This window comes from Dendrobates tinctorius, unplaced genomic scaffold (genome assembly GCF_039654945.1).
Source record: "Dendrobates tinctorius isolate UK_male_01 unplaced genomic scaffold, ASM3965494v1 ptg000246l, whole genome shotgun sequence".
NCBI lineage: Eukaryota > Metazoa > Chordata > Amphibia > Anura > Dendrobatidae > Dendrobates > Dendrobates tinctorius.
In genome coordinates, this window is record NW_027361913.1 from 6,103,686 (window position 1) to 6,126,500 (window position 22,815).

The 22,815-nt window shown below is 40.2% G+C and overlaps 1 protein-coding gene across 3 annotated transcripts in view; it reads right to left on the reverse strand.

Annotated features, from left to right (window-relative positions):
• Window positions 1-22,815, reverse strand: part of KCND3 (potassium voltage-gated channel subfamily D member 3) — a 749,684-nt gene that overhangs the window by 662,005 nt on the left and 64,864 nt on the right. For all 3 annotated transcript variants that reach the window (XM_073557285.1, XM_073557286.1, XM_073557284.1), the window contains one exon: window positions 7,729-8,900. In XM_073557285.1, the coding sequence (XP_073413386.1) occupies window positions 7,729-8,834 (1,106 nt within the window). In that variant the 5' untranslated portion in view covers window positions 8,835-8,900. The remainder of the gene's footprint in view (window positions 1-7,728; window positions 8,901-22,815) is intronic.

Consider the following 22,815-nt stretch of genomic DNA (forward strand, 5'->3'; position numbering starts at 1 on the left):
GAAATTAGGAGACATTGTAGAAAATTCTGTTACAAATTCGGAAGTCATTTCTTATCACACTTGAACAATATAGCCACTAGAGTTTACCATTTAGATTTTCTTTAACCTGTTGCCAGTCATGATGTGCATTATGGCCCCAACAGTGCTCACTAGAACTTTCAATAGTTTAGAAATTCTTCTGTAACCAATGCCATCGGTATGTTTTGCAACAATAAGGCTGCAAAAGTCTTGAGACAGCTCACTTGGTTTACGCATCATGAGATGGTTCTTGTGTGGCACCTTGGTACTGAGGCCAACAATTGAACCAGCTGATATTTTTTTTTTGCTAAGCAGGATTGCTTTCTAATTAGTGATAGATTTCAGCTGCTATCATAACTTTCCATGGCTCTTTGTACCTCTCTTTCTTCATGTGTTGAATACTTTTTCCCTGGGTCTTTTCTCATTATTACACATAACTTAATTTATGGACATCTACAGTTTGATCTATTTTCCTGTGAGGATTGGATGGGTTGTTACCAACATCTGGTGAGAGTTTCATGTCAATAGCACTTTAAGAAACAGATTCACTTAGAAAATTGGTGATGTGTTCAATTCTTAGTTCACTCGCTGTACATTCTCTTTCGTTTTCCCACACTTTTGTATCAATTGCCCCCATGTTGGGAAGCTTAAATTCTGAAATGGTTCTAATGCACATTTAATCTTGTGGGTTGGTTATTAGGCTAAAAATACTATGAATTCATGTAGTACAATCATGTTTATTTTTACTACATGCAATAGGCTACAACCACATCCATATAGAATAAAGTCTATACATTGGCGTAAAATCAATAAGCAATGCCTATAGCACATTTTTTACAAATAAGTGTACTCGCCAAAGCACATGCAATAGTTCAATGTTTAATGTCAATCTCGGTTATTTATTACGATATTTATAGACTATCTGATTTTCTGCTGCAGAAAAATTATCTTACATATCTGAATGCTTGTGGAAATTTTCATTCATTTATCAAGGAGTGAGCTTCCATCCACATTAGATCCATCAATATAAGATAAAAGCTTGTATAATGAAAACTCATTACGGTGCAGTACTGTCACATTCACATCGCATAATCAAACAGCTTATTCCCATGCAGCGTATGAGGCTTAACAAAAAACATGAACTATAGTCCTGACATTTCCCGTAAGTACCACATCATAGATTCTCATTAGGAAAATGTACATTTACATTGGTCAAATGAAGTGTGTACAAAGAAAACACCTGTAAGTACATCTCTTGAGTAGAATGGCATGGAATATTTTACAAAGTGAAAGCCTGCGAAATATTGTTCCAAAGTGTAAAAGGTTCTTAAAGGTTCCTTTGCCGTATAAACAAACATCTGTATTCTAAATGGCACATGGCAGGTGGGAGCTGGTAAAAATCTTGCATTGGGGACCAGAATTTTTCATTTCTGCCTTTCTAAAGGATAATTTAGCCATTTATGTGGATACAAAGAAGCAAGAAGTTTAATAATTAATTTCTTCAATAATACCTTGCTCAACCAACACATATTTCAGGATCTTCGTAATTATTACTCATGACCCGTAAGTGTAAGGCTGTGTGCACACGATGCAGATTTGCAGCGGATCCGCAGCGGATTTTACCGCGCAGAAACGTTGCATATCCGCATTGTGATGTACAGTAGCTTTAAAATGAATGAAAAAAAAAACGCTGTGCAGACGCTGCGGATTTTTCCGCGCGGTTTTCCTGCGGTACAAAATCCGCAGCATGTTACTTCTTTTGTGCGGTTTTCCATCTCCCCTGTCACCAAATCCGCAGGGGGAAAACCGCAATGGAAAACCGCACAAAAACCGCATGAAAACCGCGTGAAAAATGGAAGAAAACCTCAGGAAAAATGCAGGTCATTTGACCTGCGGTTTTCTTCCATTCTGCACGGAAAAATACACAGGGCTCAAAACTCCGTCTGCACTCAGCCTAAGGGTATGTGCACACGTCGCAGATTAGCCTGCGGAATTTTTCAGCAGAGAATCTGCATCTCTTGGCAGAAAACACTTGTGGTTTTCATGCTGAATTGATGCGGATTTCTTGCAGATTTTAATGCGTTTTTGCTGTGCCGATTTGCTTGATGGTACTGGGAATGGATTTGGTCTGTGAACTTTCTCTGTGTGCCTCTTGGAGGAGAGAGAGAGAATGAATATGCCAGACAAGAAAACGATGCTGCGGGTCCGCAAAAATAATTGACATGCTGCGGAAAAAAACGCTGCAAAAAATTCAACTTAGGCTAGTTTCACATTAGCGTTTACGGCCGCAGCGTCGGGCTGCGCATGGCCGCCGCTAAGCCCTGCCCCCTGCCGCGCCTCCGCCGGTAGCTCCGCCTATGGACGCATGATGCTGCATGCGTCCTGCGTCCCCTATCTTTAGCACTGGGGATGCAGGCCATGTGCAGTATGCGTTTGGCGGCGCATGCGTCCTTTTGACGCTGCGCCGAGTGCACCAAATTGCAACCTGTTGCATTTGGCGCTGGTCGGCGCAGCGTTAAAAGGACGCATGCGCCGCCAAACGCATACTGCGCACGGCCTGTGTCCCCAGTGCTAAAGATAGGGGACGCAGGACGCATGCAGTGTCATGCATCCGTAGGCGGAGCTACCGGTGGAGGCGTGGCAGGGAGCGGGGCTTAGCGGCGGCCGTGCACAGCCCGACGCTGCGGCCGTAAACGCTAATGTGAAACTAGCCTTACTCGGTCATGAAGTGAAATTAAAGGTAAATGTCTATACATTCTTCCCTTACAATGTTAGAGGAAAATTTAGGTAGGCCAAAAATCTGAATTGTTAGCAAGACTGCCCGTTCCAGGTTATATGTCCATGTCAACATTCTGGCAATCTATGATCGAGTAAAAAATATAAACAGAGGACGACCTTACGATAACATGATGCTGTATGGGGACAGAGCCATTGTATGAACCATTCTTCTGTTGCCATCAGTATTTGTCAGCCTTTTTAAACAGGCCATTACAGGAATCTTATGTATAGTTGATCAAGGCATCGGAATCAGGTATGGACTGGGACTGAAATTCTGCCCTGGCATTTGAACTCACACAGGCCCATGCTGTCACTGTCCCCAAGCACCAGATGGAATATATTACTAATTTTACCCTGGACTGAGGAAAGCAAGATTTACTACAAGACTGTAGGGAAGGTGGACTGACGGACAGACCTGTTTGTAGTGGGAAGGCAGAGGTGTAGCGCAGTATAGGTGTGAAACTGCTGAGATAAAGAGAAAGGGTATAGTATTGTAGTTTGACCATTAGAGGGCAGTGGAGAGTGTAAGAGTGGGACTGAACAACTGCCATTGGTCAGAGAAACTGTCAGGTCATGGTGGGCAGAGTTACCAGAACTGGAAGTATAAAAGGCTGAGGGAAGGTTCTGGAAGGGTCAATCAGCGAGAGAAGCACAGTAGAGAGGAAGTTCTGCTGAGGAGAAAGAGACAGTAGAAAGGCTCCGGAGGGGACTGACAGTTGAGGCGGTCACGGGGGGGGTGGCCCAGTAGCCGCAGATGAAGACAGGCTGGGGGTACCAAACAGACGGCGGACTCAGACTGGTGAAGCACTGTGGTGGATGGGCCTAGGGCAGCCACAGTGAAAAGAGCCACGAAAGACACCACGACTACAGTAAAAAAAAATGAAGGTACCCGGGCCTGTGTATAGAGAAATGTGAAGCTGCTGTGCTGAATTGCTGTGGTCGTCAGAAGGGCAGCCAATAAAAATGGACCTGTTGAATACAAATTCTGTCTCAAGTCTCGTGTTTGTCTGCGGCAAGAAGCGGGTCACCCCCCAGTCGGTCACCCTACCTACAAGACCAATGATTCTAATGATGCCAGAGGCCTGCTCTGGTAATTGACAGAGTCACCTACCTTGCGCTTCATCACAACACTTAACAGTATGGGTGTCTTGAGAACACCGATTCTGTTAACAATGTAGCAGACAAGACAGCCTACGACCAGACAGGTCCTTCTGGCATTTGCCAGAATTGCCAGATGGCCAGTCCGGCCCACTAGTGTTAAGCAAGCAAAATCTTTCTGCTTAAAATGGGTTAAAAAAAAGTACAACCCAATTCCTTTGTAGTCTCTAATTTTTGTTGATGTCTCAACACACGGTAATGCGACTGCTGCAACCAATAGCTGGATTCAGGGTCATATGTCTGGATCTCATTACAGTAGCAGGAATTAGAGACCGGCGGGGGACCAGGCAGCAGCGGAACAAAACAGAAAGGAAACAGTGAAGGAATATTGTTGAATTTAATTTTTTGAACCTATTATAAGCATTTCCTAAAAACAATGGGCAAAACAATAAGTTTAGGGAGAGAGGCAGATAAAAAAAGTTTAGTCCACCAAATTGGTAAGTTTCTAATATCTTAAATTAATCAGCTGTCATACAGCAAATCAGCAGTGTAAAATAAAAGTGTAGATAAGCTCCTTAGCGTATTGTATTCATGGCGTGTTATACTTAGACATGTAATAATCCTGCTTTTGTAGGGTAAACCATTAAAATATTTCACGTTGAACAGCAGTTGGCTATGAATTGAAATCTGTAAAAACTCAAGAATAAAGGATTTCATTAGAGAGAAAAAAAACCCGAGACCTGACATCATGTACTTTCACAAATCGTTTCAGTCACCTGAATACTTTCTACCTAAGGTAGGAAGGCACAAGAGAAATGAGCAGCCCAAATGTCACATAACAAAATGTATGGCTCAGCTTCTCTCCACAATTTTCTGAGAAATATGTTGGCACATTTCCCATTGCCCTATTTTAAAAGAAGTGATCTTTGAAAAAAAAAATGTTGAGATATCACAGAATAAAGCAGATCTCCATTGATCAGGTAGCAATCCGCTCTACTTAATACAATACATTTACAATATATAAAGGAATGAGCAATGGCCTCCTTCTTTAATTAAGAAAAACTGTGTTTAAAGTCATCACGCAACCCCAAATCTCCTCATTACCTCTTCCCTACAGCAGTAAAGAAGCAATGGTGACAGCCAGAAATAGCCTTCATTAGCAAGCATGAGCTGTATGCATAGCAACGTTTGCCACCAACTAATACACCTTGTAGCAATGGATTTCAGATGATCAAGACTTGGTATTCAACATAAGACTTTTGTACCTCTCCACCTTCTGAGAATGAGACTTAGCTTTCACCGCTAACCTATTCCACCACCTCCTGAAGACACATATTGAAGACAGTTGAATAAAAACCCTGGCAGCCAGAAATAGCGCTCATTAGTATAGCATTGTAAGCATAGCAACACTTAAATCCAAAGAAAACTCTTGGAGACAAGAATTTCTGACTTGTTTGAAACTTACTATTCAGATAAGTCGTGTGGTCTCCTCCATCTGTTAAGAAAGGACCTGTCCATCTCTTCACTGATAACCTATTGTATTTCTAACACTAAATACTAAAGCCAACGTAATTAGAAGACAACCTAGGATATAACTATTGCTTATGTTCCTGAGCACCCAGAGTGTAGCATGAATGTCCAGCAGCTTTGAGGTGGCCTCACCAGTGAGATGCACCACTGCCTTCAATGATGTAATGTCGACTTCACCCTACAGGCTAACTAGGCAGTTTTCTGGCAGTACATAAAATTTAAAGATAATCTGTCAGCAGGTTTTACTTTGTATTCTAAGAACAGTATGAAGTATTGACTAAGAGCCTGATTCCAGTATGATTTTGGGGGAGCCAGTTGACTAATGTGTTTGGAGTTGCTCTGACTCTGACTTTCCTCCAATGGCAGCTATCAGGGTAGAGAAGGATGAGGCATGCTGAATCAATATGACTTGTTTTGTTGCACAAGAGATAAAGCCACTGTCGGAGGTGCCCGATCGCAGTGTATTCCTCTCCCCACTAAAAACACATACACATAATGCATAGTGAAAAGGCATGGAGCCAGTTGTCAGTCAGTGCCAAGGTGTAGTTACAGCTGCTGCTCACTATGCACTGAGTGGTGACTGAAGACACGCCGGTCCACCCCTATGACTGGATGCAATGAATGACAGCTCTGTCATTCAATCTAGGTCAGGCATGTGCTGAGCTGTCAGTATGGTGATGGACAGCTCAGCCATCCAATCAGATGCTGGGATGAACTGAGCTCTCAGTATCTTGAGTGACAGTTTAGCTATCCAACCAGGGCCAGGGTATGCTGGGGCTTCATTACTGGGTCTCCTGTTCAGAGTAATTAACTTGCTATTTAGCCAGCTCTCTGCATTAAATTGCTGCCAATTATAGCCATGATCAAAAGGTGTGTGTGTGCTTTGTGCTCCTAGTCTTATATTCTGTTCTTTGTTGCTTGGCCTTGGATTTGTCTTTGACCTTGTGTTAGCCTAGACCTTTAGTCATTTTCTGCTTCCTTCTTGGAATTCTGACCCCGGTCAGTGACCTGACGACGCCTTTGTCTCCCCCCTCTGTCTATGACGTACCCTCCTGGCTTTTGACCTCGGACCTCTTGATTACCCAGCCTTGTGGCTTGTCTATGAGTAGTGATTAGCGTCACACCGAGGCTGCCTGATAGAATAGAGTTCATTTTCCCCCAGCAGCAGGGCTCTCAGTGCTGGCGTCGGGTAGCTTCAGAATGCTATAAACCTGCAAATTAACCCCATATCTGCTAGATAATCTCATTAACAATTCCACTTTTCTCACAACACAACTTCAATACATCATCAGTGATCACATAATAACAAAATTCTTGACTAACTGCAATACTGATTACATGCAATAGGTGACCTCAGACACTTGTAGCATAATTATCTCCTGACAGAGTACATTGCAATACATTTTCATAGCTGGGGATGATATGCCACTCATCCTGGCATATGTCAAGCAGAGAAGAAAGAGAAAGGACACATTTGCAATTTAGATGCAGATGATTTACAGAATTGCATAGAAGATTTAAAATGCCACAATGAACACAGACAGTAGAAGCTTTTTTCTCGTATATGGTTATATCAGTAACAACAGCATACTGTATATATGATCCATAACCTTCATCTCTTTATTTTTTTTATTACAAATATATTTGAAAATAAACTGAACCTGAGCCTTGAAAGTAGGATCCGATATCCTTGAGCTACTCATGTGTACAAATGACACTACTGAGATTCAACAGAGTATGAGAGAGGAGGCCAGAAATGGTAGGAAGAAATCAAGGGTTTAAACGCATTTCCTGCATATAAAAGGATTATTCATAGCCAGCGAGAGCCCCAATCACAGGGACAGACGGCAAAGCAGCATTTTTCCTGTTACATTTTAATGTCTGTGCATATAAGGTTAATGGGATAATCTTCGTCAAGCCAGTTGTTCCTCTCATTCAAGTTAATGACATAGTGTTTAATGTATACACAGACCTCCCCGACTCCCAAGACGTAATATAAAAAGTCACCTTCATCTCATCAACAGCTAGCTAATCAAGAAAGCAGGTAGATGCAAAATGAACACAAAGAATAAGCATAATTATAATCTGTTGTTTTACTTCAGCCCTATCTCCTCTAATTGATTTTGTGTGTCTGTGTAAGCAGCTTAGTGAAAAGGAAAATGCATTTGAAATCCCGAGGGAGCTTCATTAAATGTCATTGTACAAGAATGGTAAGCTACCTGAAGGAAACAAATGAAGGGTTCCAAAGCTACATCGAGGCTGTTAGTCCGCATTGAAAAAAATATAATAAGTGGAACAACTTACCCTAGGGTTGTCATGGTAACAATGGTATACCAAAACGAAGCAGGGATGCTAGTGAACTTGCTGGATGATGACCCTTTTTCCGCGTAAAACATCACAGTGGCAAAGATAATGATTGCCATTGTCAGTGAGAAAAGGAGGAATCCCAGTTCGGAGGCACAGCTCTTCAGGGTATACCCAAGGATCCGTAATCCCTGGGAGTGGCGAGAGAACTTGAAAATTCTGAATACCCGGAAAACCCTTAGGGTAACAAAAGCGCCACTCACATCCTCATTGTTGGTCATGACTAAACCAATGTAGTATGGCATAATGGCTACCACATCGATGATGCTCATGACACTTCTCATGAATCTGTATCGACTTGGGGCTGCAAAAAGTCTCAAGAGGTACTCAACTGTGAAAATCATGACACATGCAGTATCCAGGCAAAAGAAGGCTACATGATATCTTTCACCACATGGAAGATCCTTATTTCCAGGCATAGTGCCACAGGGAACAGTCTCAACCACATTGGTGATGACGGACACTGCAATAAAGAAGCCGGTCACATAGTAGAAGACTAAGGCTAATGTGCTGGTGTGGGGATTTTCAAAGGCTCGCCACATAGTCTGGCGTAAATTAAGGGAGGGCATGGCTTCTTGATTGTTCTCAAATTCATTGTCATCCATCAGTCTTTCTGCATTTTCTCTTTTTCTGTCTTTATATTCTTCATAGCAGCAGTCACCAATTATTTCAGGTAATATGCCATAGAAAGCCAGTTCTTCATCATAGGCAGAGATGCATTCATACCTAGGATAGTGCAGCTTGCCAGTTCTGTAAAAGTTTAGAATACACCTGAATACCTCAGGGTCACGGTCAAAAAAGTATTCCTTGGTCTCCTCGTTAAAGAAGAAATCTTTCTCTGTGCTTCCAAGTAGCGTGTCTGGGTACCTTTCCAGAGTAGTTCGCCAGGTTTGGAACCGCCTCCCACTAACATTGAGTATTATAAGCTCATCTTGTTTTTTGTTTTTGTCTGCTGGAGCCAATGGCATGGGACAGTTGGCCACTGGCATCCACCCAATGGCAGCAGCCCTTGCAAAGGGCAGCCATGCTGCAACCCCGGAAGCCATGACGGAGCCAGGTCCGATGGGCTGCTCAAGAATTGTAAGATCAGCTTGATTTCAAATCAAGACCATCTGCAGAAGAAAATAAACAATGTCAATGTCACCTTCAATAAGAATCATATGGAAATTTCAAAACATGCATTAAAATTCTGTAAATTTTTCTACAAAGGGACCTGCAAACATTTGCAGTACAGACACATAACGAGGTAATCATTATTCCATGCTTAACCATCAAAGTCACCAGCTCTTACTGTATGCACATGAATAGATTTCTAGCTGACCAGCAAAATATTGATTTGTTCTATTATTTTCCAAGAATCATAGAAATCAAACATTTTTTGTATATAAATATCTGATTAAAATGTCTATAAGATATTGACATACTATGTACTGTGAACACAAACGTTCCACAAATGTTTAGAGAGTTGCCAACTTTTTATTTGATTGCTCTCCAAATATTGCAAAGTTATGATTATTGTACTTTACCTCATTACCTTATTTTGCTTCCTTCTCTTCCAAATACTATTCTGCAGCACTGATTCAATGCTTAGTTCATTCTCCTTTAGAATTTACTTTCAACTGCTGCTTAATAAGATATGCACACAACATTCAAGCAATCAAAGTTCTTGATATCCACCATCTGAGTAAAGGGGTGCGGCGCAGAAAGGATAAGAAAGAGAAATTCTCATGCGCAGTCTGTTTGAATATAGTGCACAGATCTTGCCAAGCAGCAGTCGGAAGGAGCTTGTAAAGGAACATGTACAGGGCACTGAAGCATCACTGCAGTACACGGTTTGGAAAAGAAGGACCTAAAATAAAATAATGAAGTATATAAAAAAAGTTCATAAGTCTGCAATGCCGGGAGAATAATTAAATAAATCAAAGTTGGGTACTCTTTTTGCAGATACACTATGGACATTTCAATATAACATTAATACCATTATTGCCAAGGAACACACAACAGAAACCTGTCTGAAGGTTTTTGCAGTTCAAAGTGCTACCACTAATCAATATTTCTCATCCTCAAGTCCTCAAGAAGCCTTTATTATCTCTTGCTGATTTATCTTTTGACAGGTAGCCTTTAAGATTATGAAATTCAATTGAAGCATACTCACTAAAGAATAAGATCAGGCATATACTATATAAAGAGCAACACATGCCTGTTTTTCTCAATATCTGACATGAAATCAGAATAAACCTTTCCCCTTTTAGGTCAATTAGGATTACCATAATTATTAATATTTGCCAAATGCCAAAATAATGAGAAAGAATGTTTTAAGGCATTTTTATTACTAACTGCAAAGTCAAAATTTTACATACATTTTATTAATACTTGGTACCATTGACCTTAAACTGAATGACTTGGGTGAAATGTTTGGGATATCCTTCCACTAGCTTCTCACAATAGTTGGTCAGAATTTGGGCAAAACTGGTGTAACTGATCCAAATTTGTAGGTCCCTTTGCTCGCACCTGCCTTTTCAGCTTTGCCCATAAATTTTCAATAGGATTGAGATCAGGGCTTTGTGATGGCCACACCAAAACATTGACTTTGTTATCTTAAAACCACTTTGTTACCATTTTGGCAGTATGCTTCAGGTCACTGTTCATTTGGAAGACCCTTTTACGCCCAAGCTTTAAATTCCTGGCTGTTGCTTCAGTATTGCCACATAATCTTCTTTTCTCTTGATGTCATCTATTTTGTGAAGTGCACCAGTCCCTCCGACAGCAAAACAACCCCACAACATGATGCTGCCACCCCTGTGCTTCACATTTGGGATGGTGTTCTTAGGCTTCCAAGCTTCTCCCTTTTTCCCGCCAAACTTAATGATGGTCATTATGCCCAAAAGGTTCAATTTTAGTTTCATGAGACCACAGGACATGTCTCCAAAAAATTAAGATCTATGCTCCTGTGTGCATTTGCAAGCATTAATCTGGCTTTTTTATGTTTCTTTTAGAGTAATGGCTTCATCCTGGCAGAGTGGTCTTTCAGCCCATGTTGATACAGTACTCGTTGAACTGTGGATATTGACACAATCTTACCAGCTTCTGCCATCATCTTCAGAAGCTTAAAAAACACATGACATCATCATATGGGCAGTCCAGAATTGTTTACAGGCATAGTAATCTTTGTGTATGTAAACTTTTGACTTGTAATAAAAATGCCTTAAAACATTCTCTCCCTCATTATTCTGGCATTTGGTAAATATTAATAATTATGGTAATCCTAATTGACCTAAAACGTGAAAGGTTTATTCTGATTTTGAGAAAAACATGCATATGTGTCTTTTTATATGGTGTATGTAAAGTTCTGGTTTCTCTAAATTATTCTAACCTGCACCTTAGGGTAGAAAAATGTCAAATCTTAGGTTATCCATTTATGCAAATAAATTTAGAAATGTCATAGTCCCCTATCAGCTCCAGTGCCAGCTACCGCACATCATATATACATATATGTGACATTGTGCTACCTCTCCATAAAATTGAGCACTTGGCCACTTATCTGATGTAGATTCAATAATCATAATATTATCATGGAAAGATAACTCATTAATAAATAGTAAAACAAATACACTTATGTATAGTATAACCAACCAAATGGGTACAATTTATCTGGACATAGAGGGCAATCGCAAAGAAATGTATAAAATATGTAGAAAAAACAGCGAAGAAGTCCAATACAAAATTAGCAAATTTATAAACAATTTTATTCAAGTATATCAGGATTATCGAAAAAAGGGGAGAAGTGAGAAAATGATGACCATAAAAGGTACATGGGCAAAAACAATAGGGAACACAGTGGTACATGGACATGGGAATGTACATAAAATTACAAATGTATCATACAAAGTTGAAATATACACCATAATCCCATATATGAAAAATAACCAGTCACAGTATCCCTTAATCAAGGCCGGACAGCTCTACCATAGGCTGTGGAACCAGCCACCAGTCATGGTATGTGTTAAAACCGAAGTAAACTCAAAATAGTCACACAAGGGGTACCCCTTGATGAAGGCCATCTAGCCGAAACGTGCGTTGGGGTGGGCACACTTGGGTGGACTTACTTCACAGGCCAGTCTGAAGGTAATATGATGTTGTGTGACTATTTTGAGTGACTGTACCACTGTGTGCCCTATTGTTTTTGCACATGTACCTTTTATGGTCATCATTTTCTCACTTCTCCCCTTTTTTCGATAATCCTGATATGCTTGAATAAAATTGTTTGTAAATTTGCTAATTTTGTATTGGACTTCTTCGCTGTTTTTTCTACATATTTTGTAGATTCAATAATGTCCGTCCATTGCATTCTTTGTAACAAAATTTCAATTCAATTAAAATGGTTGTCCACCATTGGGAATTTTATGTATTTAGTGCTAAAAATTGTGTTCCTATGTCTATTGCTGTCTGCAGAATAAATTAACTGAGAATCCATTAGTGAGCTCCATCAATTGGAGAGTTTGCAACCAATTTTTATCCCCAAATGCATTTAAGGAAAAAAAAAGTCCCCAAAAGTGGACAAGTCCTTTAATGTTGTAGCATCTTGACTTAAAATCTAGCAACAGTTGAATATATGCATGACTATGCAACAAGATCAGTAGTTCAGGACCAGGTAGCTATTGTGCCCTATTTCATTGTGAAAAATAAAATACAAAACAAGGACTGTTTTAAAAGAAAATAACATCTCTTTTATGTAATGCATGAAATGGCGGTTATAATTATGTATTGTTATATATATACAATATATTATAGATGTCTACACTATCTTTTAATAAAGTACATTTTAATAAATATTGGAATAATTAGTTCCAGAATTTGATATATTAAAATTTTTTTTGCTGTGCTGACATAATCATATAAACATGACCCATCTACAGTGGGGAAAATAAGTATTTAATACACTGTTGATTTTGCAAGTTTTCCCACCTGCAAAGAATGGCAAGATTTGTAATTTTTATTGTAGGTAGGTACACTTTAACTGTGAGAGACAGAACCTAAAGAAAAAAAAAACAAAACAGAAAATCACATTGTATGATTTTTAAATAATTAAGTTGCTTTTTACACTGTGTGCAGAATTATTAGGCAAGTTGTATTTGAGCGGATTCTTTTTATTATTGAACAACAACTATGTTCTCAATCAACCCAAAAGACTCATAAATATCAAAAGCTTAATATTTTTGGAAGTTGGAGTGGGTTTTTTTTTTTACATTTGGCTATCTTAGGAGGATATCTGTTTGTGCACAAAACTATTACTGTGCAGAATTATTAGGCAAATTAATTAATACCAAATATATACCCATCTCACTTGTTTATTTTCACCAGATAAACCAATATAACACAAAATTTAGAAAAAAAACATTTCTGACATTCAAAAACAAAACCCAAAATAATCAGTGACCAATATAACCACCTTTCTTAACGATGACACTCAAAAGCCTTCCATCCATAGATTGTGTCAGTTGCTTGATTTGTTTACGATCAACATTGCATGCAGCAGCCACCACAGCCTTCCAGACACTGTTAGGAGAGGTGTAATGTTTTCACTCCGTGTAGATCTCACACTTCATGAGGGACCAGAGGTTCTCTATGGGGTTCAGATCAGGTGAACAAGGGGGCAATGTCATTATTTTTTCTTCTTTTAGACCTTTACTGGCCAGCCACGCTGTGGAGTATTTGGATGCATGTGATGGAGCATTGTCCTGCATGAAAATCATGTTTTTCTTGAACGATACCGACTTCATCCTGTACCACTGCTTGAAGAAGGTGTCTTCCAGAAACTGGCTGTAGGTCTGGGAGTTGAGCTTCACTCCATCCTCAACCTGAAAAGGTCCCACAAGTTCATCTTTGATGATACCCGCCCATACCAGTACCCCACCTCCACCTTGCTGGCGTCTGAGTCGGAGTGGAGCTCTCTGCACTTTACTAATCCAGCCCCGGGCCCACCCATCTGGCCCATCAAGAGTCACTCTCATTTCATCAGTCCATAAAACCTTAGAAAAATCAGTCTTAAGATATTTCTTGGCCCAGTCTTGACATGTTATCCTATGTTTCTTGTTCAAAGATGGTCATTTTTCGGCCTTCCTTACCTTGGCCATGTCCCTAAGTATGGCACACCTTGTGCTTTTTGATACTCCAGTAACGTTGCATCTCTGAAATATGGCAAAACTGGTGGCAAATGGCATCTTGGCAGCTTCACGCTTTATTTTCCTCAATTCATGGGCAGTTATTTTGTGCCTTTTTTATCAACATGCTTCTTGTGACTCTGTTTGGATATTTGCCATAAAACGCTTGATTGTTCGGTGATCAAGCTTCAAAAGTTTTGCAAGTTCAAGACTGCTGCATCCCTCTGCAAGACATCTCACAATTTTTGACTTTTCAGAGTCCGTCAAATCTCTCTTCTGACCCATTTTGCCAAAGGAAAGGAAGTTGCCTAATAATTAAGCACACCTTATATAGGGTGTTGATGTCATTAGGCCACACCCCTCCTCATTACAGAGATGCAAATCACCTGATTTAAATAATTGGCAGTTGGCTTTCAAGCCTATACAGCTAGGAGTAAGACAACATGTATAAAGAAGATGATGTGATCAAAATACCAATTTGCCTAATAATTCTGCACGCAGTGTATTTCATGAAATAAGTGTTTAATCACCCTTAACCAGCAACAATTTTGGCTCTCACAGACCTGTTAATTTTTCTTTAAGAAGCCCTCCTACTCTGCACTCATTACCTGTATTACTTGCACCTGCTTGAACTTGTTACCTGTATAAAAGACAGCTGTCCACACACTTAATCACACTCCAACCTCTCCACCATGGCCAAGACCAAAGAGCTTTCTAAGGACACCAGGGACAAAAATTGTAGACCTGCATAAGGCTGGGATGGGCTACAGGTCAATAGGCAAGCAGCTTGGTGAGATGGTAACAACAATGTAATTATAAGAAAATGGAAGAAACACAAGATGACTGTCAATCTTCCTCATTCTACAGCTCCATGCATAATCTCGCCTCATGGGGTAAGGATTATTCTGAGAAAGGTTAGGAATTAGCCCAGAACTACACATGAGAACCTGGTCAATGACCAGAAGAGAGCTGGTACTACAGTCTCAAACATTACCGTTAGTAATACACTACTCCATAAAAGAATAAAACATGCAAGTCCCCTTGCTTATGTCAGCACATGTCCAGGCCCATTTGAAGTTCATCAATGACCATCTGGATGATCCAGAGGAGGCATGGGAGAAAGTCATGTGGTTAGATGGGACCAAAATAAAATTTTTTGGTATCAACTCCACTCGCCGTGTTTGGCAGAAGGACGAGTACATGTCCAAAAACACCATCCCAACCATGAAGCATGGTGGGGAAATTATCATACTTTGGGAGCGCATTTCTGCAAAGGGCATAGGATGACTGCACCATATTGAAGGAAGGTTCGATGGGGTCATGTATAGTGAGATTTTGGCCAACAATGCCCTTTCCTCAGTAAAAGCATTAAAGATGGGTTGTGATTGGGCCTTCCAACATGACAATGACCTGAAACACACAGCCAAGGCAACTAAGGACTGGCTCCGTAAGAAGCATTTCAAGGCACTGGAATGGCCTAGCTAGTCTCCATACCTAACCCAATAGAAAATCTTAGGGTGGAACTGAAACTCAATGTGGCCCAGCAACAGCCTCAAAGCCTAGAAGACGTGGAGAAGATCTGTGTGGAGGACTGGGCCAAAATCTGTGCTGCAGTGTGTGCAAATTTGGTTAAGAACTACAGGAACATTCTGACCTTTGTAATTGCAAACAAAGGTTTCTGTAACAAATATTAAGTTCTATTTTTCTATTGTACCAAATACTTATTTCATGTAATTAAATGCAAATTCATTATGGAAAATTCATACAATGCAATTTTTTGGGTTTTGTTTGAGATTCTGTCTCTTAGGCTAGTTTCACACTTGCTTTTTTTTGCAGCGCGTTTTTCCCGCAAAAAAACGCATTGAAAAAACGCATACAAAAGCATACAACTGCTGCGTTTTTTTCAAGCATTTTTATAAGCATGCATGAAAAAAACACAGCGTTTTTATGCGTTTGTATGCGTTTTTAGTGCGTTTTTACCGCGTTTGCGTTTTTTCCAAACATTAGGTGGCCCCTCACACTAACCCAAACCATGACTTTACTAACCCTAACCCTGACCCTAACCCTAACCCTAACCCTTAACCAAACCATACCCTAACCCTAACCCTAACCCTAACCCTGACCCTAACCCTAACCCTAACCCTGACCCTAACCCTAACCCTTAACCAAACCATACCCTAACCCTAACCCTAACCCTGACCCTAACCCTAACCCTAACCCTGACCCTAACCCTAACCCTAACCCTGACCCTTAACCAAACCATACCCTAACCCTAACCCTAACCCTGACCCTAACCCTAACCCTAACCCTGACCCTAACCCTAACCCTAACCCTAACCCTGACCCTAACCCTAACCCTTAACCAAACCATACCCTGATCCTAACCCTAACCTTGACCCTGACCCTAACCCTAACCCTAACCCTGACCCTAACCCTAACCCTAACCCTTAACCAAACCATACCCTAATCCTAACCCTAACCCTGACCCTGACCCTAACCCTTAACCAAACCATACCCTGATCCTAACCCTAACCCTGACCCTGACCCTAACCCTAACCCTAACCCTAAACCCCCTTAACTAACCCTAACTCTAACCCAAACCCCTAAATTCCATTGTCTAAACTAATGGTAAAAAAAAAACGCATGTGCAAAAAAACGCATACATAAGCATGCCAATGCGCACATATGCTCACCATAGACTTATAATGGGTGTCTTGCTGTAAAAAAACGCATTGCGCGCGCATGCGTTTTTTTGAGGCAAGTCGGATGCACAAAAAATGCAACAGGTTGCATTTTGTACGCCCGAGCGCATACCGCAAAAAAACGCATGCGCGGAAAAACGCGTACAAACGCATGTGTATGCGCACATAAGCGCATCCCATGCAAAGTATAGGAAAAAAAAACGCATGCGCTATTTAGCGCTAAAATACCGCGAAAAAAAACGCAAATGTGAAACCAGCCTTACAGTTGAAATGTACCTATGATACAAATTACAGACCTCTCTACTCTTTGTATGTGAAAAACCTTGCAAAATCGGCAGTGTATCAAATATTTATTTTCCCCACTGTATGAAGTGTCTTATTTGCTGTGTCTGACTATGTAGAGCTGCTCCAGTTCATGGTCAGTGCAAACCACAACTTCTGGTCAGGGGAGGAAGCATAAGAGAGCAGCCAGACAACACAGCAGGGGCTCTTCGCTGCTTATTTCTGGGGGCTAACACATTATTCTGCCTGTTTTATCACAGAAGTGAGTGTTTCTTCCAATCTCCAGCCCTGTGAGCTCATCTTAAATCAAGTTTGGGATGTTCAAGCTTCAGCTACTGCTGATCTCATATATCACTGACTTGATTTGTGATGAACTCACAAGGCTGGATATATGGCATAAACACACTCCTGTGATAATACAGGCAGGGAATTGTGTTATGTTACCTCACAGAGAAAGAACCAGCTGCAAGCCTCTGCTGTGTCATTTATATGTTCTCTTATGCTTCTTCCCCTGGCCAGGAGCTATGGCATAGACTGGCCTTGAGCTAGAGCAGGTCTGTATAGTGGGAAATAGAAAAACAAGACTTTACATAGTTTGGACACTTTTATGAGATTATCTCAGCTCAGAAACATTTTTAACCCTCTCAATTGTGGAACTTATTATTATTCGAAGATCTTTTATTAAAATATACAGTGTTTATGGAACAACCCCTATTAATCCAAAAGACTTAAACTATTTTTTTATTTGAGACCAAAAAACCTGTCAAATTTGGGGTCCAATTCTTGTGCTAAAGGAAAAAGATTTATTAGATAATAACATAACTATTAACTTTTATAATTCAGTAGCGTCTTCAAAGTGGATGGAATATTTTGTTACTTTTTATTAAATATTTTTCAGAATTATAGAACCTTGACTAATGCAATAAAACAACCAACAGTAACTATTTTGCTTACTTTTATTCATTCAATTCACCCATGCCCTTTCCCACTGTATACAAAATGAGAAAAAAGTCATAAACCAAAGCATTTCCTTTATTCTGGTATAAAGGTGCCCTTACATTGAGAGTTTCCTGACTTCACCATAGAAATGAAAGCTTGGCTCGACACTTTGCGGAGAATAGAGTAAGCATAAAAAAATCTACTCAGAGAATAAAAGGATCTGCCTTAGCCTTATCTCCCCTAAAGTCATCGGGCAGGTATTTTTGTTCCCTTCCTGGACTGTTAAAAAAAATATTAAGGAAATTATATTGATACACTTGAAAATATTAATCTCCAAATACTCCAGCTAATAGACTTTGCCAATTTTATTTTTAGGCAAGAAATGTTTCCCAACAATTTCATATGCACACTCACTAACTAACTATCACTAACATACTATCAACTGAAAAAGAAGCAACTTAACATCAACATTATCCTGTCCTTATATTCTCCAAAGTCAAATCCCTTTATCACTGAGCATACCTTAACTTGCATGATCGTAGCCTCTATCGATTTTTCAAAAAAGCAACTGAGATAATGCCCAACCATGTAATGTGCCCTACACTAAGGCAATCAAAACTAAATGTATCCCAGCTGTATCAGGTGCTAAATAATCTTTGCAAATAAATTAACTTGATTTTCTACTATCCATTTGATTTGTTTTTTTTTTTTGCATATTGCCTAGCACTAGAATTTGACAAATCTTCACATCCTAGTTATGCTTGGGCATGTGCCTATGGCGGCAGGAAAAGGAAGGGGGTAGGCTTGTATGGAATATTAAAAAAAATAATGTTGATTTCTTCATCCTACTGTTGCTGCCAGAAAATTGTTTGAATATTCGGCAGCAGTGGGAAGAGAGGGTTGGCAGGACCTTGACAAACAACTGTCTTTTAAATACATTACACAGGAAAATGTTTGCGCTAGCTGTCTGAAGTGCTGGCATGTTCACTAAAGAAAGCATCCAGGGATCCCAATCTTAAAAACGATCAGCTGACAGTAGCTATACAATTAATCAGCTCATAGCCGACTGTGTGTCTATAACATCCAGAGCTGCTACAGCATCAGAGGTGCTGTCTGAGACTAGGTCATTGACTCCGCTCATGGCCTCTACATCCTATGAAAGCAACAGCTCCCACTCTAACCATGCTGTTTCATTCCAGTCATGTGCGGAAAAAGGAATCCTCCAAGATACAGAGCTTCAAGCTTCAAGATGCAGGAACATATGATGGCAATCAATCTGAGTATTCAGTTTGTGGGTCCAATATGTGATTGTATGGTGCAGTATACTGTATGTCCAGTGTGTAAGTGGAAATGTATGGATATGTACTATGAATTATATTTATCAACACATTACTGGCCCCCAAAATATACATAAAAGTTAGGTAGTGGATCCCCACTCTGTGAAAAACATTTTATCATGCTAATTTCATGCCACAACCGCCAGAATAGCAGAAAAATTAAATTAATTTTAAAAGCACTTAATTTTGAAAAAGACACTACCCCAAAAATAAATAAGCCCTCTTTTTCTTAAAAAAAGAGAAATAATTTGAATGAGTTTTATTTTATTTAAAGAATTAATGAACATGTGAAGTTTAGGGGTTGTCCATTTCCCTTCTAAAATGTATTAAAGGCAGCGAATGTTGTAAAATAAGCATAATTTGTCTATACGGGTCATTCCCTTGATGCTCCAGCACAGTCAATCTGGCGCATGTTCTGCAGTGATAATGTGCTGTATGTACATGTGCACATGACAACTGTAGCCAAGCACTAGCCTCAGCAGTTTCTTGCATATACTGTATATGCAGCCTTCATCGCTATGGGCTCATGCTCACATGCGAGAAACTCGGACGAGTCTCGCACGTCAATACCCGGCACTGCCGCCGGCACTCGGAGGGGAGCGTGCAGCTGCATGTATTTCTATGCAGCTGAACGCTCCGATCGAAGTGCCGGCAGCAGTGCCGGGTATTGACGTGCGAGACTCGTCCGAGTTTCTCGCATGTGAGTATGAGCCCTAAGGCCAATGATTGGCTGCAGTAGTCATGTTCATGCACAGTACAGCATGTCATCGCCAAGTTCATACTTCAGTATTTAGTGAGTATTTCACATGAGTATCTGTAAGCCAAAATCATGAGTGGAACAATCAAGGAAAAGTATATTAGAAACACATCACCACTCCTGGATTCATCACTTACCCCTGGTTTTGGCTTATAAATACTGATGTAAAATACTGAACAAATGCTGAAAATGTGACCATGGCCTTATTCACACAGCATTGGTGTGGATTCCTGTTTCTTTGAACTCTGAGAATATCAAATAGAGGACCTCTGAGAAAGCCAGGAAGGGAAAACTGATCCAGAAATGTAAAAGCTTTGACATAGACATTCATTAGGATTCCTATAACCTGGAGAAATGCTTCTAACCAAGATTTTATCATGTCAGTGTGATACCGAAAGGAAGGTATTGCAAATTTGATCTCATTCTACTTGGTCTACTCTTTTTTCCCCATCTGTGATATTTTCAGAGCGCAAGATTGAAAATATCTATCTCAGCCTTTTATGTATGAAGGAGTTAAGGGAACGAAGAAAACAGATGTACAACTCTGGTCAACATTAGGATCTGTAAAAGCACTGGATACAATTGCTGAACACAGTGGGGAAGAAGTGGACATTTGAAGTGACAAGTATGCCTCCAGAAATGGTAAGACTTTGAAAAACTTTTAGCAAAGTGAATAGTTTTGGATTACTCTGCCATTTGCTCCAAGCTCAGTTTTGTTTTAAAGCACAGAGAAATTACTTCTTATGGCCATGGGCTCTTCCAAGACCTATAGATTGAACTTTAGTTTTTAAGCAAAATGCATTGCTCTCAACAAATTACATTGAATGCATAAAATATAGAATTGAATATCCTTGTTAGTTGTTCTGTTAAGTACAATGTCACACATTTACCAGATCTGCATAAGTTAATGCAGACACTTGTAAAGGTGTCACTTTACAAGTGTTTCATAGATATGCTAAAAATATACAACAGTTCTTCACAGGTATTACATCAGTGCTGATCGCATAAAGCAACTTTCTTAAAGATGACCTGTCAAACCATGTCAAAAGTGACTCATTTTTGTTCGTATTTTATTGTTTTTCTTTTTTTAAAAAATTCATTATTTCCTTAACAGTCTTAACAGAGGCTGGACAGACATCTGTCTGGGATGATTTAGTGAAACCTGCTTTGAGCAGGGGGTTGGACCAGATGACCCAGGAGGTCCCTTCCAACTCTATGATTCTATGATTCTCTGATTCCAAAGATGTGAGATTATTTAGTGTCATATTTTATGTTCAGTACAAGGGGGCATGTCTTTAGACTCCTCTGCATTATTACCCTGTGAGCCACAATCCCTTAGTAAAGACTAGAGATGGGTAGACACCTGGATGTTCAGGTCACGGTGCTAGTGGGAATCTCACCGAGGTTACTGCAGTTCAGCCCAGCTGTAAATGGAGCCTCAGTTGCCAGACGTAACCTCAATGACGTCACCAGCGGTCACTGATGGTCTGCTAGCAGTAGTTCGTTCCCCAGTGGTTCTCATCCTGGACAGTTGCATCTTGGCACCATCCAGATTGAAAGCAGTTTATCCCTCAGACATGGATTATGGCATGGGACAGAATGACAGATAATTAAGATTATTAAAGGAGTCTGTGTCATTCTTTCAATTAATTAATTAGACTTTTTTCTGGTTGTCTGTGTATTCTTATAATGTGACTATGGGGTTAGTAATGGGGGTGTCTTATTGACGTCTTTCCATTACTAACCTCGGGGCTTGATGTCACCTGAAAATACAAAGGTGACATCAACCCCCCAACTATCACCTCACTTGCCACCGCTACAGGGCGAGTAGGAAGAGCCGGGTAAAGCGCCAGGATTGGCACATCTAGTAAATTTGCCTGTTCTGGGCAGCTGCTGGTTGCTATTTTAAGGCTGGGAGGGGCCAATATCCATGGCCCCTTACCAGCCTGACAATACCAGCCCCCAACTGTCTGCTTTAGCAAGGCTGGTTGTCAAAAATGGGGGGACCCCATGGCGTTTGTTAAAATGATTTATTTCAATAATTAAAAAAACAGCATGGGGACCCCTCTATTCTTGATAACCAGCCTTGCTGAAGCTGACAGCTGAGGGTTACAACACCCATCTGTGAGTTTTGTCTGGCTGGTTAGCAAAAGTAGGGAGAAACCTACTCCGTTATTTTAAATTATTTATGTACATCGCAAGAGCGGCTAATGAATACTTCTATCCTCCACTCCTCCTCTCATTGTAGTTAGCTAATTAGCGGCAGTAGGTGTCGGATGATGGGAGCGACTGTCCCATCAGCTGACACCAGTGACCAGAGGTAAGCTTTATACCTCCGATCACAGCTGAGAGCTCACGTGAAGATGATTTGACCGCTGACAGCGCGACAAACACCAGGTGTTCTGGCAGCCAAACCCAAGCAGTTACACGTACTATCTGGTGAAGTCCATGTTCGGTGTACATGCCCGAAAGTAGATGTTAGGTACCGATGCTGAACTTTACTGTTCGGGTTCGCCCATTTCTAGTAAAGACCATAAAAATTGTCAGTAAATAAAAAGGCCGTATCTCTGGAACTATATGACGGATTTAAAAAATAAAATAAAACTACATTACTCAGAGGAGCAGAGTCAGTGAGAATAAAGTAGAAACAAAATATCACCAATTTTAGTCTGGTGACAGGAGTAGACCTCTTTAAAAGGCATGTTAATAGGATCATGTATCCTTTGCTGTCTATATAAACATGTAGGTCATAGAAAGTTGAGTAAAATAATATCGTGATATCAGCGATCCAAATTCTTATTTCAGAGAAATCCACTTTTATCTTAATATGTAAAGGAGCAGCTAAGATCT